We start from the raw sequence: 17,364 nt of genomic DNA, 5'->3' as shown, positions 1-17,364 counted from the left end.
TATCTGGCACATACCACTTTATCAATATTAGCCATCTAAGTAATATGGCCTTGGCTGAAATATTTAACCAATTGATTTCATTCAATGGTAAAATGGGAATAAAGCCTACTTTACAAGGATTCTGTGAGAATCAAATAGGACTATGCAAAAATAAATGTGAAGTACTTATCAAAACTATATTAGAGGGACTTCCCTGGTGGCGCAGTGGTTAAGAATCCGCCTGCCAATGCAGGGGACACAGGTTTGAGCCCCAGTCCGGGAAGATCCCACATGCCGCAGAGCAACTAAGCCCATGCGCCACAACTACTGAGCCTGCGCTCTAGAGCCCGTGCTCCACAACAAAAGAAGCCACTGCAATAAGAAGCTCACGCACCACAACAAAGAGTAGCCCCCACTCACCACAACTAGAGAAAGCCCGCGTGCAGCAACAAAGACCCAACGCAACCTAATTAATTAATTAATTAATTTAAAAAAACTATATTAGAAAAGAGATGAATTTCTCAAAGGTGTCAAAAAGACAAAGGCTGTGGAAATGTTCCAGATTAAAAGAAGCTAAAGAGACATGACATCTATATGCAATATCTGACCCTAAACTGGATCCTGTATTGGAGGGAAAAAAACTGAACTGATAAAACTGTAACATTGACATTTGAATAAAGTATTTTATAAACATAAATGTATGGGTCTGTACTACAGGTATTTAAGAGAATATCCCTATCCTGAGGAAATATACACTGAAATACTTAGGGGTAAAGGACTATGAGGTATGTAAGTTCCTCTAAAATAGTTCAGGAAAAAATGTGAGTATGTATGTATTGATAGATGGATAGACAGGCAGATAGATAACATGAACTAATAAAGCAAATGTGGTAAAATGTTAAGAATAGGTGAATCCAGGTAAAGGCACGTGGGTGTTCTCTGCACTACTTTTGTTTTTGCAACTTTTTAAAATTTGAAATTATTACCATATACAAAGTCTAATACACATGTACACACACACACACACATACGGCTGCAGTGCACACATAACACTAAGGAGTTACAGGAAACGAAAAAAGAAACTTTCCTTTAGAACTCATAATCAAGGGGGGGTAAGAGCCACAGAAAATTTTAACCATAACAGGTTTAATCCTTGAGTATCATTTGTTAACCACCTTTAACCAGTCAAAAGTCCTCTTCTGTTAACAATTAATATTCTTTCACATATTTGTAAAGCAGTAATGTTCTGGAGAACATACACCTTCTAAGACTATACAGCTATTGATCCTTTCATTGAAATCATTTGCCATTCTCCTTTGTAAATTATCTATTCACTTATTTTGTCCATTTGATGGCTGGATTAACTTGCATTTTTCTGATTTGTAAACACTTTATATACTAAAAATGGTTTTTAAAAGACTATGAAAACTTGTACATGAATGCTCAAAGCAGCATTATTCATAACAGCCAAAAAGTGGAGACCATCCAAATGTCCATCAACTGATGAATGGATAGTCCAAATGTGGTATATCGGAACAATGGAATATTATTTGGCCATAAAAAGGAGTAAGTAAGATACATGTCACAACATGAATGTCTCTTGAAAAATATGCTAACTGAAAGACGTCATATACAACAGCTACATCCTGTATAATTCCATTGACATGAAATGTCCAGAATAGGCAACTCCATACAGAGAGCAGATCAGTAAGTAGTTGCCAGGGGCTGTGGAGGTTGGGGGATGAGGAATGACTGCTAATGGGAATGGAGTTTCTTTTTAGGGTGATGAAATATTCCGGAATTAGATAGCAGTGATAGTAGCACAACTCTGGGAATATACTAAGCAACCATTAAATAGTACATTTTAAAAGGGCAAACTCTATGGTGTATGAATTTTAGCTCAGTTAAGCTATTAGAACACCAAACAACCAAGGACTTTCATTCACCTCAAAAGGCCATTAGGAAGCTATGGACTCTCTTTCCAGACAAATGTACATGCACACAAAGTATTACAAATAATTATGCAAGGAATGAGTGAGGCGAAGAAAAGGGAACTTGTTTATGTAAACACTGAAACCTATCTATGGGTTCCATTAAGAAACCCTGTAACTGTCACTCTCATGCGCTGAAAGTGGAAGAACAAATTACAGCTGTGTAAAAGAACAGTTTACCCCTAAGGTGAAAAACTACCTACCTTCTGACTCTCCAATTACAGGAATTTCTCCTACAGGTATACTTGCGCATGAACAAAATGAAATAAGTAACAAGTTATTCAGTGGAGGAATGTTTACAAAGAAAAAACCTGCAAAACTCTTAAATGATTATGGCACCCCTGTGAAGTAAGACTACCATGCATCTATTACAAAAATAGGAAAACTTCTTATGTACTGATGTGGAAAAAATCTCTAAGATGTATTAAGTGAGAAAAGCAAGGTGCAGGACAGTGTTTATAGTATGTTACCATTTCCATAAAATAGGTAAATAGGTAAAAAGACAAATACTTATATATTAAAGAACTGTCTCAGGAAGAATGCATAAAAAACTAGTAACAGTGACTGCTTCTGAACAGGGGAACAAAATGGCTAGAAAGCATCTAGGGCATGGGAGGACTGTCTCCTTAAGAATGAGTCTCCAGGGACAGGTTACAGGAAGGGAGATCAGAGAAAGGAGAGAAGTATTTAATTATTTATTGATATAAATCAGCACCCCTCTAAAAATAATTATTTATTAACCTTATCAAGATGCTACACTGAAAAATACAGAATAAAGAATGTTAAAGTCGCCACGACATAAATCTAACCTAATGCAACACATCACGGAAAAAAAGAAAAAACCTTCTGTTCACTTCCCATTCCAAAGATACTGTAAACACAAATGAGATTACTTGTCAACGTCTTTATTCAAGATAAATTTTTAGAAGCCCCAAATCTCCATCTAAAAAGGAACTGCAAATATTTTAACAAGGCATGTTTTTCTTTTATTTGCAGAGTCCCTGGTAGCAGCAAAGCCAAAAAGTAGTCAACACAGAAGTGATTTTTTTTACTAGAATGTGGATAGCTTTTCAGATCTCCAAATCTTCCTGTTGAATTTGTTCTGATGGATTCCTCTACTTTATAGCCTAAAGAAATATCATAATCTCCATGTTTCTGTTACAGACTTTAGTCACTAAAAAGTATCTATTCATTATTTACCTTCTTAGATCTGAGGTACCCACACAATTTAAGGATATTCAGCTCACACCTTGACCCAAAGAGTATCTATTCTTGGGTGTTACAGATAAAATAAGCAGCTTAAGTGTCAGTAAAAGTTACACTTTTTTTTTTTTTCTGAAATAGAACATAGGCACTCTCCATTTTTCTAAGAGTTTCTCTGCACTGCTTTGCATTGTAAACAGATTATTTTAGATTCATATTTTCCTTGGAAGATACTCCTTTAGGGGGTCCCCTGTGAGTCGTGCTACTACATGTCCTCCTGGGTACAACAAGAATACAAGGCCCTGACCACTCTTTACCTAGGCCATTTCTCAGGGTTGAAACCTTGAGAGATGAGGTAACATCTCCCTCGGGACAATTAGGAGGCTTGCTTACTCCTTGCTGTAAAGGTAGTCAATCCCCAAGTTCAGCATTCCTCCACTGCAATAAAGGAACACTGTGTGCACAGCCCCCATCTGGGCCAGTATCACATTACCTCAGTGGTGACAATACTAACAATACCTGAAATCTTGAACTTAACTGTATAACACTGTCTCCACAGGAAAGAAATACAAAGTTTTAATTTGGTATGTATGCTAGCGGAATCCCCTTCACACCATTCAAATACTTGAAGGACAGTGGAAAGGGATCCCCCCAGCAACTACCTTCTCATGATGGCTCTAGTGACCCAGGGCAGGGACTTCCAAAGGATAGGGACTGGGATGGAAGAGGTCAGGTCACTAAGTAAAGAATTAGACAGAGGGTCCAAAGTAATAAAGGGTTTGGAAGATGTTCAACAGAGTGAACAGGCTGAGAGGAAGACCTGGGCCTCCTGTCAGTATAGCCTGTACCCCTTCATCAGCCTCCTATCTGATGTTATTTCTAGTTCTGACCTAGTTCCTGATCATTTTCTTTCCATTGTTCCCACCAACTGATTTCTATTAAGGGTTTTTGCTCCACCTTGACCCACTATGCGACATGTAGAATAGAATTTCACCACTTTTTTTTTCCTGCTCTGTTGTCCCAATCACCAGAAAAATGTAGCTCCACAGCCTTAAAACCAGGGCCGTAATGTCTCATGAACTTTATGGAATTACAATGGGTAGGCGGAAGTACTAAATGCAGATTTAAACGGACTGCTGTTTCCAAGCCCTTGGTTTGATGTTTGGTCACATTCGATAGCACTTTAAAGAAAGATAAGCGTGCTCTCCCATGAAGGCATCTTTGTAGTTCCAAGATTACCATTTACTAAGAAACTGCTTAAGAGAATGTCTACACTGAAATAAGAGACCATGTTCATTTTTTCCATCAGGATCACAGCCAAAAACCAACCATATTTCTTGAAAACTTAGATGAGCTTTCCAAGAGTTAAACAGAACAGATTTACCAGCAAAAGGCAGAAAGAGTGAGATTATAATTTGAACCATGCAAACTGTTTCATAACAGAAAATGGGGCACTTAATGTAGTTTGCAGAATATGGTATGCTAAAAACGCTACTTTATGGCAGTAGCAGGCCTCTAGAGAGTGAAACTAGCCAAACAAAAGAACAAAAAAGGTAGAAAAAAAGAAGCCATGTCAGCAATACAAAGCCACAAAAGACTGATGCACTTTTTTTTTTTTTTTTTTTTTTTGGTGCTGAATTACAACTTTTTCACCAGACCTTTGGTTTAAAAACACAAAAAACACTTGATGAAAAAATTTTCATTTTGGCCATTTTAAACCAGGAATTTATACTAACTCAAATTTATCCTACTTTAACAGGACTTGAGTCTAACAAACACATGCACTATTGAGGTCACAGAAGACTATATACATGAGAAGATCAAAGGTTTCTGCAGCTCCTTCTGGAACAGATTTACTCTGGGTTCCTGAATGGCTTGGCCAGCAGATAGGACAGACTGATGTTTCTTTACTTGAAATAAACATTAAGTCAAAACCTCTACCAGAAAACTCATACTGAAAAGGCTTGGCTCATTTCCTGATGTGCTAGCCAAGGAAAAATAAGCAAAAAAACCTCCGTGCAGGTTGACCAGAAACTTTATTCTAATCGTCTTTAGGTCTCTTGCACCAGACACACAGTACTTGAATCTTTCTTGTGTATTACTGTCAACTCTAAATTTTGAAAAGTAATAAGAATGCTAGTCAATAAATAATGCTTAAAAAAAAGCTAATACTTGTTGGTTCTATACTTTCTCATCTCACACATCCCCCAGTTCTTCAATGTTGACTGAATTATTCACCAAAGTTACATCAGTAAATTATTCACCAAATTTACAGAGCACTCTTAAGAGTGCAAAAGCGGAACAGACATAGTCTTTCACACCAAAGAACTTCTAAAGGATGTCTGGCTAAAAGACCAACAAATAATTATAATTGAAATGTTTAGAGATTACAGAATGGGTCAGTGACATACAATGACTGCCAACATTAAGATGCTCACTATTCAGATATTAAGCCTAGAAAAAAAAAAAGACCCCTTCTGGTTTTTAAATATAGTTCCTATATCAAAGAATCTTAGAATTAGAAGAAACTTTTCTATAACTTACCTGAACCTGTTCTAGATGAGTCCTCTGAAATAACCCAGAACAATTATCTTATTTTCCGCATGACAACCTTCATTTCCTAGAAGATAGCTCTACTTTCAGTCTTCTCTCCTTCAGCTTACTGAATCATACCAACCCTTAAACCATTCCTCTCCCCATGACATGGTTTCTAGACCTCCTCCCCATCCTAGCTATGTTCCTCTAGACTGTCCAGTGATTGAATGTCCTAATTCTATGAACGTAGACTAAGAATATACTAATATTTTTTAACAACTGTGATATACTGTTTATATTTTTTAAATATCTAATTAATCATTACCTTTTTCATGTCTAAAATATTTCATAATACATATTTTAAATGTCTAAACAAATTACATAAAGACAACTTTGAATATTTTCTATTGCAAGTTCTATTTGGGAATATTATAGAAGAAACATTCAAATTCACAATTTAAAGAGTATTAAAAGAAAATTTTAAGGGATCATTTTAAAAATCCTTCTTCAGGACAGAAATTATTTCAAGCATCTTATCTGACCACAAAGGTATGAAACTAGAAATCAACCACAGAAAGAAAAATGGGAAAAGAACAAACACATGGAGACTAAACAACATGCTACTAAAAAAACAATGGGTCAACAATGAATCAAAGAAGAAATCAGAAAATACCTCAAGACAAATGAAAATGAAAACATAGCTTTCCAAAATCTATGGGATGTAGCAAATGCAGTTCTAAAAGGGAAGTTCATAGTGATACAGGCCTTCCTCAAGAAACAATAAAAATCTCAAATAAACAACCTAACCTGCCCCCTAAAGGATTTGAAAAAAAAGAACAAACAAAACCCAAAGCCAGCAGAAGGAAGGAAGTAATAAAGATCAGAGAGGAAATAAATAAAATAGAGATCAAGAAACAACAGAAAAGATCAATAAAACCAAGAGCTGTTTTTTTGAAAAGATAAAATGGACAAACCTCTAGCCAGGCTCACCTAGAAGAAAAGAGACAGGACCCAAATAAACAAAATAAGAAATGAAAGGGCTTCCCTGGTGGTGCAGTGGTTAAGAATCCACCTGCCAATGCCGTGGACATGGCTTCGAGCCCTGGTCCAGGAATACTCCACATGCCGCAGAGCAGTTAAGCCCGTGCGCCACAACTACTGAGCCTGCGCTCTAGAGCCCGCATGCCTCAACTACTGAAGCCCGCGTGCCTAGAGCCTGTGCTCCACAACAAGAGAAGCCACCGCAATGAGAAGCCCGCACAACCGCAACGAAGAGTAGCCTCCGCTCACTGCAACTAGAGAAAGCCCACACGCAGCAACAAAAACCCAACTCAGCCAAAACTAAATAAATAAATAAAATAAATTTTTTTTTAAAAATCCTCTTTCATCATTCTTAACTTCCTCAGTCTCCTGTGAAAAACATACTCTTTTTTTATTGGTTGTACAACTTTTTAATTGAAAATATCATGAAATATCTTTAATCTTTGTTATTGTTGTTCATCTACTTATTGTAGAAAATTTACCAAACACCAAAAGGAAAGAAAGATTACATACCCAACTTAAATGATTACCAACATTTTGCCAATCATGTTTCCTCTATCCTGTGCTCATCATCTCCCCATAGAGTATTTTAAAGCAAATTCCAGCTTCATATCATTTCATCTTCAACTGAAACACACACTATGCATTAGTGCCTATTATGCCATAAGCACTGTGCTTACCTTTTTTAGTCCTCAAAATAAACTAACATAATAGTCAAGCTTAATCCTGTACTATCCATGTCTGTTCTCATATGACACTAATGTTCCTCCTTCATGTTTTGGCACACACTGTTTTCAATACCTATGTAAACTGTGGGAATTACTATAGAACTTCGATGTTCTACTTCCAGTAGATAATATTCTTTTGTTATGGGTCCTTACAATATTTCTCATGGAGATTACTTGGTTGTGTTTATGCAACAGTAAAGCAATTTCACAACTAAATGGGCTACCGACGTGCTAGTTAATAATTCTGGTAGACAGATCAGTCAGTAGTATGATAAACAACCTTACATAACTCACAGGATTTTAAAAGTACTTTGCAATACCTAAAGAAAAGGTGGAGTAGCAATATTAACAACCAGTAATATCCACTTTTATTTTAAAGAAAACTTATAGGCTTTGCTTTCCCAATCACAATTTTAGAGAACCCACTTTTAGACTGATTATTTAACTTTCATTGAACTTTAGGACCATAATGTTCAATTACTATTTAATACATAACATGAGGTATTTTGTATCACTTTTAAAGAAAGCAAGAGTTAGCTGGCAAGTACTATAACCGGTTCTAGATTGTGACAGATCTTAGGAAACTTTCTGTGATTCATAAATTACAAGAAGTCCCTACAACAGAAATTTTGAAGTTTTGCAAAGATGGGAAAAAACTAAATAATCATTAAGAAACAGAATTCCTGGGCTTCCCTGGTGGCGCAGTGGTTCAGAGTCTGTCTGCCAATGCAGGGGACACGGGTTCGAGTCCTGGTCTGGGAAGATCCCACATGCCGCGGAGCGGCTAGGCCCGTGAGCCACAGCTACTGAGCCTGCGCGTCTGGAGCCTGTGCTCCGCAACAAGAGAGGCCGCAATAGTGAGAGGCCCGCGCACCGCGATGAAGAGTGGTCCCCGCTTGCCGCAACTAGAGAAAGCCCTCGCACAGAAACGAAGACCCAACATAGTAATCAATCAATCAATAAATAAATCTTTAAAAAAAAAGAAACAGAATTCCTAAGAATAGCTAGTCATCATTATGCAGTGGTGAAAACCCTTCAATAAGTCAAGAGAGAAGATAAATATAAACCCTGACTAGAAAGCAGTCTACAGACTCTTATCTGGGGAGTTGCCAAAAACATTTCAATCAGGAAACATGAAAGAATCCTGTAAAATACTAGTGTATGATTGAGTTGGGGGTGACAGTCTGGAGGAATGTGATGAAAAGGTTCAAAAGAAGGGATTAAAGAATAGGGAGGTATGCATACTTCTCTTTTCATCAAACCACTTCAGACTTTTTTAAACCTTTTCACTTAGATTCTAACATAATAAGCCTTACCCTAATTTTCCACCAAAGACTGGATCTGCAATTTCAGCACATTTGACACAATATAACAGACTTTAAAAAACAAAAAAGTGTTTCGTTCCTTTTTCTGTTTTCATTTTTTAAATCAGGCATTAAAAAAGCACTAAGCTTCAAAACTTACATCTGAACCCACACTTCTCATGGTACTTTGTAGGACAGGTTTAGTCACAGAAAGTTTTCCATTCACTGGGCTATTTGCCACTGGGGCTGGTACCACGTTCACCACGTGATTAGGTAGCTGTGTGGTTGCCCCAGTGACAGCAAGGACTGGTTGAGGAGGGGACAGAACTCCAGGTGCCTGGAGTTGTACCATGGTAGGCTGAGAGAGCACCACGGTCTGACCTGCAGTAGAGAAAAAAGAAAAGGAATCAGAGGGTGCATAACTACTGTGGCAGGAGAAGCTATTCAACATTTAGGTCTCTTCTGCAGATATAATAGGTAAGACCAAACAGAGGGATTTGAAACCACCAATTAAAACACAATCAATAGCAGCACACATTCATACTGACTTTTGTTGTGTTTTTAATGAAACCGACTAAACTCATTCTCTTTGAAGTTATCATTAACGATGTATTTCCACGCTTTTTTTCAGCTAACACATATCAAATTTGCTAAGTTATACATAGATTTCTCTAAGTATTAACCTCTGAAATTTATTAGTGCTAAAAGTATTTATCATATTACAAATATCAAACCTTCTATTCTGAACATAGAATCATATATTTTAAATTAATGGGATTTAGAAATACATATAACACCAAAAATATATGACAGAGATTCAGTAACTCAATACTTGGAAGAACCTGAGGCTACAAATATCAAAAATGTTCAAACCACTTAGCTAACATGGGAAATGTAAACCTGTAATTTAAAATAGTCTGCAGATAATATTGACTCCCCTACCCACCAAAACGGTCTACAAATCTTTTCTTAATCTTTACATTTAACCTTATTTTAAAATTACACTAATCTGAGGAAAATTAGTATCATTAACCTAAAGAAGGCTCATACAACTCATAACACTGGTCTATTAAAATTTTTACTTGCCTGCTGAGTGTTTGCTTTCAGATCTGGCCAGTTTTATAAGGTGTTGAAAGCCTCACCTAACATCCACAACTGCTTGAGCCTATTTAGCAAAATAAAGGTACTAAAGTAACTGGCAACTAAAATTTCATATAGTATATTTATACTCTTCTTTAAAGGAAAAAAAAATACTATACTTTCAGACAGTGTAACATGATCCATGTAAAACTCAGCTCAGTATTTCAAAGGATCAAGGAAAACTAAAAATCAAAATGATGCTTCAGAACACCTGTTTGTTAAGAACATCTGTCTCAGCTTAAAAAAAAATCACTTGCATAAAATCAAAGTCTTTATGTTTCAGAAGGCCTCAGAAAGCATACGAAAACTAGAATTTAATTAATAGCATTTTATCCCAGGTAAATTAGTAAGAAAGACCTAAAAATAATTTCACAGATTTGTAATATATACAATTTATTTGAGCATAAATGATCACTAAATATTTTTATCTTCTAATTTTCCCTTGGCATAATTTATTTTATGAGATGAAAACATATAAAATACAGAAATGACTCATAAGCAGATATATATTTGCTTATGCCAAATATTCAAATAAAAATAATTAACAGGGAATTCCCTGGCAGTCCAGTAGTTAGGACTCTGCGCTTTCAGTGCCGAGGGCCCGGGTTCAGTCCCTGGTCAGGGAACTAAGATCCCGTAAGTCGTGTAGCGCGGCCAAAAAAGAAAATTTATAAGTAAATTTATAAATAGCATATTTATTTAAACAGTAAATGTTAAGTTTTTTAATTACACTTATTGAGATATTACAGTCAATCTGGTACTATGAAAAGACATACTCATCAGAATGTAAAACTTAAACCAAGGGTTCCCACCCTGAGTATAAGGACCCTTCTTTAATAGCAAAAATATCATGGTCACCCAAGATGATCATGGCTGTCCTTTCAGTTTTGTGGATTGAGAAAATACGTGATGAGAAAAGGCTGTTAAGAATTTAGTAATGATTTTAAATGAATTTGGAGTTTAGTAATCAGAAGTATAACCACAAAATTTAAAAACATCAGTACAAAGATATATGAAACAAATTATTTATTCAGTCTACAGAAAATATGGATTTGCAGATGCCCTGCAAAAAGCCAAAGGTTACTACTACTCCAACCGCACATATCCCAGGGCCCACTGTCTACAGGTTGAGAACCACTGACTTAAACCAATACTTTGAGAAGAGCATTATCAGAAGCCGTGTTCCATATCTTCTGAGTTTAAAAATTATGATAAAAAGACCCTAAAAAACTAAACAATGTTCAATGAATTGTGGGATTCTTCCAAAGAACAGAGAAGGTGGTAAACATAAAGAATTAAGTCATTTCAAAGAAAGGATCCTACTTCTAGCTCCAGTTACAGATTTAAAATATTAGCAGTTAACATATGCAGATAGCTTTGTAATATTTCTTAAAACTAATTGAGAAAAATAATCCAAGTCTGTAGTATCCAGTGTCTGGTTATCACCATTCTCGTTGCTGAAAGAACTGCAACACGGAGTGAGGGAGATGGAGCAATGTCAAGTCAAGGTCTGCGTACCAAATGTGGCTACAAGTCCTACCAGGCCACTGATGCCTCCTTTTTTTCCCAAAATGCACATCAAGCCCTTTCATCCCAGAGTGCCTAACTAACCTCAAATTATTGAGCACCTAAATCAAAGATCCTATAAATATACTAGGCATGTTTGGGTTCAAGACAAAATGTGGAGAAACAACTAAATTTCCATGACAATGTGTTCAAGGTGACTTGCTAAACCTGACATGCTAGATGCCCACCAGAGCACAAAATGCAGTGCAAAGGACTGTTTCGGGTCTTAAATAGTTAGCAGCTGAACATAGTTACTACTGTTCCTAGTGTGGAAACACTTAAAAAGGACATATCAAAAGGCTGTTTATCCATTTCAGCATGCTCAAAACCCTCTTTGGCATTACACACAAATCCCCCTTAATGGACCACGGCTGGTTTCAATGCTGGATACTTTTGACTACGTATGACTCACTGATAGTGATAGTCAGTTTCTTCCTTTTCAGTTACCTTCAAAGATTTCAAACTTTGTATCAAACATTTATTGAATGCCTGCTTTGTCTAAAACAGTATGGCTGTGTGACAGTAAATTTCTCTGTGTATTAATTTTCTCATCTATAAAATGGAGATGATAATAATAGTACCCATCCTCACAGAGTTGATGTAAGGATTAAATAAGATAATGCACTTAAGCACTTAGAACAGTGTCTGGCACGTAATAAGAGCTTAAATGTTAGCTAGTATTAATTATTTTTATTATTATTAATTACTATTAACCTCCTTTTATGTATAATAATAGCTTCTATAAGGGTACTGCATGTATTATCAATTCATTAGTTCTCATAGTTACTGTTATTTAACTATTGATATAAATTTGTTAACTCCCCAATTAGACAGAATTCTTGAGATCAAGTACCACATCTCTGCATTCTTTTAGAGGCAATAGACTATAGTGATTAATTACACAGACTGAGCCAGACCACCTGGGCTCAAGTTGTGACTCTACTGCTCATTAATAGAATGACCTGGAACAAGTTATTTTACCTCTATCCTCCATTTCAATGATTTGTTACCACTATCTACCCAAAAAGCCCAAGACAGGATACCTTCCTCTCTATCCTCCATCCCCCTTTCACATGACCTAATTACCAAGCCCTGTGATTCTACACTTTTTAACATCTCTACTGTCTGTCCTGGCTCTTCATTTTCATTGATATTCCAGGCTTTCATCATCTCTCACCTGCACTACTTGTACAAGTCTTAATGGATGTATAGGACTTAGATGTAGAAGTAGGCAGAAGCTGTTTCAGGCAGATAGAATGGCATGTCAAGAAACGAGGAAAAAAAAGAAAAGTTAAGGGACAATGGCCAGATTAGTTGAACTAAAAGATTTATAGAAAGGAGAGTTATTATAAGGTAAAGTTAGAAAACTAAACTGGAGTCAAACCATGAAGGGTTTTACATTCCAGGCCAGAGAATTTGAACTTAATCCTGTAAGAATTACTTCTTTTTTAATGGCAAAATATTTACTTCTGATACTTATATCGATTAACTGTAAAATGCCTTTCCTATATTTCTCTTCTTCTTCCCTCCCCATTTTCAAATAAATGGAAGATATACACTTAAATCTATATGTTATTACAATATACCTCTCCAGATTGTACTATAAAAACAGACAAGTGCCCTATATTAGCATATGCTCCCCCAAAATAAAACTGTCTTCAGATAATGGGAAAGCACTGAAGTTCTGAATAATGTATGATTCAGGTTTCTAAAACTGATAAACTGCTCAGAGAAGTTTCTCTTCTTGCTATAGGTGGGAACTTCTATCATTCAAACATAGCCAATGGTCTGCTAAGAGCAAATTCTTACGAATACCCCTTGCTTTACATACTTGTCATATTAATATCAAACTTTTACTTTTTATACATGTGTTTTAACAGCTTATGGGAACTATAGTGAAGTTCTTCACAAGTTTAGATTCTCAGCCTTTGGGAAAACACAGACCCTTTTGAGATCCTGATGAAAGTTTTGGAGACTATCCCTAGAAAAATCCACAAATAACATACACTAAATCTTGCATTTTATTTCAAGGGGTTTATGAACACTTAACATCCATTCACAGGCCACAAGAATACCCATTCTACAGGACTGCTATTTTTCACATGAAAAAGGCAGTAGTTTTCACCCTGTCCTAAGAGGGCAGGTATTTCAGGTTTGTTTGGTTGGAGTTTTTTTGGTAGGGATTGGTGGATTTTCACGGATCCATCCAGTCTCTCGCCTAGTTCTTTTTATCAATGTCATATTGTCTATGACCATGGAATAGAATAAAGATAACAGAGTACCTGGAAACCAAATTTATGACCTTGCCCTCATTAAAACCATGCTCCAAAGAAATGAGCTAACAATCCACAGCTGGAAATACAGCCATAAATGTAACACTGGTATTTATTTACAACCCATTCCCCATTGACCCCAGTCCTACTTGGTGCCAACAAGCTAAATCCAGGGAAGGAACGCTGCGCAAGTTTCCCTTTAGTCATGTGTACACATATCAGTGTAAGTACAATGATGAATAATCTTCCCAAGAGATCTCTATGCGCAAATGATTCCTATATCTGAAGAGTACCAAATCCTCAACTTGAACTTCTTTCAGTATAGACCTAAACTTCTTGTAGAATCAACTATGGGAGGCCATCTAGTGGACAAAATATAGAAACACACATTCTTAGCTACTTGAAGACAAGAGTTTCAGGTTTCTTCTTAATGCCCCATACAAGATCATGTTACTAAACAGTGCTGCCTCCTCAGAGATTAAGAGTCTGACTCTATTGCCAAAACACATCTATTAGACCTGAAATGGACCATATTATTTTAAATACTGACTTCTCCTTAAAAACAAAAAAGTTCATGGACACAAAAATCTCAGAATAAAATGGCACCGAGAAAGTTTCCCAGATCTTCTTCTTCGTTACAAGTGGTTATATAAAACCACAAGCCTTAGAGACAGGCGTTTTCATAATTAAAACTGTGAGAAAAAAGAACTATCAGATGTAAATAATCTCGATAGCTATCTCCCTTGTTAGGATAGGAACCACATCTCTACAACATCCTCAGAACCAAGGACAATTCTTGACACACAGCATGTGCTCAGAAATTATAACCTGAATTAAAACAAGTCATATGACACAAGCCTCAGTGCCCTCCAATTAAACATACACAGCCTCAGATTCCATTCAGGTACCTTTAGTGGGTGCAGGATGTATACTGATAATTGGTTGCTGCTTCGCCAATGGCATAAGTGTTGGTAGTGTTTGAATAATGATGGTTTTTGCTGGAACGCTGGGGTTTGTTTGAGTCTTGGGTGCTGCTGGAAGTAATAAAGGCTTGGGATGAATTGAAGGTTTTGAATTCATCTGAATTTTTTTCTTTGGAGTCAGTCCATTTTCTGGAGAAAAACCAAACAAACCACAGATCAGTTTAAGGGCAATTAAGCAAATCCTAGAAAGCAGATTCTATTATACACCTTTCCCTAAACATTATCTTGACCTCTGACTACCCTTACTGAAGTTTAAGCATAGCCACTCTATATCTTAATGGACTGAAGAAAAGTCCTCAGTCTGAGGTCTTCCTTTTTGACCAAGCTGCAGCTTTGCCAAAGGGACACATGAACCAGTAAAGAAGAATAGCTAAAATCCCTGAATAAAGCATTGAGGTGAATAAGGTTAACAAATGTCACAGCCAAATGGCCCTCACATTCAATATCTTTAACTGAAACTTTGAAATTTCTCCTGAAGATGGTGGGGCCCTAAATCTATTTAAAGTATCATTCACCTATAAAGACAAAAACAACCAAAGAAGATTATTTCTTCCCTTTCGTCTCCACATTAATCATCCACAACAAACAAAACAGGTCCACTAATTTAAAAACAGCAAGCCAGCTTAAAAAACATACACTGAATCCAACATTTTCTTTTAAGAAATGGAGCCTAAGCTCAGTCTAAAACAGAGATAACAGAAGTTAGGAGATGGATTAATACCAGTTTTGCTCTTAGGACTTATGATGGGCTTGTCTTCCTTCAGTGGCTCTGCTGAGCAGGGACTATTAAAGCTTTCGCCATATAAGGAAAAGGGAGACATCTGGGAAGTAGAAGACAAATCCAACTCCTCCTGTAGCAAAATAAAACACAAACAAATTCATTCAGAAGAATACTATCCTTGAGCAGAGAATTGCTTACAAAGAGAGGCAACATCCATATATAAACAGAGAAACACTTCAAGACAACTTCAAGGCAAAGGTGTGATATATTAGAACTACGTCTATATATGAAGTACTAAGAGATGATGGATAAATCAACATTATCCATCTATACTAAAGGAAAAATAACTAAAAATGAAGTATGTCTATTTCATCCTCTTATATGAAAGATATGAATCACTGATCTGATCTGCTTCTACATTTTCTCCCACAAACTTTCCTAGTCATACAAACATTTAGTATCACTACAGAGTTACAGTTAAAATGCTAATATCTTTTCCCCGCCATCTCTTATTCTGTCTTACAGGAATCTCAAAAGCAAATAATTCTCACTATTTGTATCCTTTTCTATTTCTTAACACTGCCTTTGTCCCGAATGTTTTGAAAGAAAAACACTGAAAGGAGCAGGGCTATTTTATTTTATTTAATGGGTAAACTAATAATACAGAGGGACTTCCCTGGTGGTCCAGTGGTAAAGAATCCGCCTTACAAAGCAGGGGACATGGGTTCGATCCCTGGACGAGGAACTAAGATCCCACACGCTGCGGGGCAACTAAGCCCACGCGCCACAACTACTGAGCTCACACGCCTCAACTAGTGAGCTTGTGTGCCGCAAACTACAGAGCCCACACGCTCTGGAACCTGGGAGCCACAACTACAGAGCCCACACACCCTGGACCCTGTGCGCCACAACTAGAAAGAAGCCCGGGCGCGGCAACGAAGAGCCCTCGCACCACAATGAAAGATCCTGCATGCCTCAATGAAGACCCCGTGTGCCACAACTAAGACCCAATGCAATATACAAAAATAATATTTTAAAATAATAATAATAAATATTTTTTTAAAAATACAGATATATAAATATTAATATCTTCTAAAAGTCTTTTACTATTCAGTGGATCTTCTCATTTTGTTAGAATAAAGAAGCTTAATATAGGATAAAAGTAGCATTCCAATTCCAAGAGAAAAAGATGTTATGTATAACAATGGAATGGGCACAAGTACATAAATACATACATCATACCATCTTCAAAAGAATCTATAAGATTACTGAAAGAAGAATTAAGAGAATACTTGTTTACTCTCAGCATGATGTAGGCTCCCTTACATCAAAAAATCCAGAAGCGGGCTTCCCTGGTGGCACAGTGGTTGAGAGTCTGCCTGCCGACGCAGGGGACGCGGGTTCGAGCCCTGGTCTGGGAAGATCCCATGTGCTGCGGAGCAACTAGGCCCGTGAGCCACAACTGCTGAGCCTGCGCGTCTGGAGCCTGTGCTCCGCAACGAGAGACCGTGCTGGAGAGAGGCCCGCGCACCGCGATGAAGAGTGGCCCCCGCTCACCACAACGAGACAAGCCCTCGCACGAAGACCCAACACAGCCAAAAATAAATAAATAAATAATTTAAAAAAAAAATCCAGAAGCCATAAAGGAAGAAGAAATAGATTTGAACAAATAATAATTAAAATATTTTATAAGAAAAAATAGAACATAAAGTTAAAAGATACATATTGGGAGAAAATATTTGCCAAAAATGGACGAAGTAAAGAAACCACCATTTCATTGAAAAGGAAATGTAAATGGTATCCAAAGGCAAATTTAAAAGAAAATCTTTTTTTTTTAAATCATCAGATAAGAAAAAGTTAAAATGACCTGAAAGAGTATATGGGAGAAATGGTCATTCTC

The 17,364-nt window shown here is 36.7% G+C and overlaps 1 protein-coding gene across 2 annotated transcripts in view; it reads right to left on the bottom strand.

Annotated features, from left to right (window-relative positions):
• Positions 1 to 17,364, bottom strand: part of ATF6 (activating transcription factor 6) — a 224,106-nt gene that overhangs the window by 185,990 nt on the left and 20,752 nt on the right. For both annotated transcript variants that reach the window (XM_036844324.1, XM_036844316.1), the window contains exons 5-7: positions 15,465 to 15,594; positions 14,669 to 14,872; positions 8,942 to 9,162 (exon numbers count right to left, since the gene is read on the bottom strand). In XM_036844324.1, the coding sequence (XP_036700219.1) occupies positions 8,942 to 9,162; positions 14,669 to 14,872; positions 15,465 to 15,594 (555 nt within the window). The remainder of the gene's footprint in view (positions 1 to 8,941; positions 9,163 to 14,668; positions 14,873 to 15,464; positions 15,595 to 17,364) is intronic.

Source organism: Balaenoptera musculus, chromosome 1 (assembly GCF_009873245.2).
Source record: "Balaenoptera musculus isolate JJ_BM4_2016_0621 chromosome 1, mBalMus1.pri.v3, whole genome shotgun sequence".
In the NCBI taxonomy this organism is placed as follows: Eukaryota; Metazoa; Chordata; class Mammalia; order Artiodactyla; family Balaenopteridae; genus Balaenoptera; species Balaenoptera musculus.
Note: the sequence above shows the minus strand (reverse complement) of the source record. Positions and strands in the feature narration are given on the sequence as shown.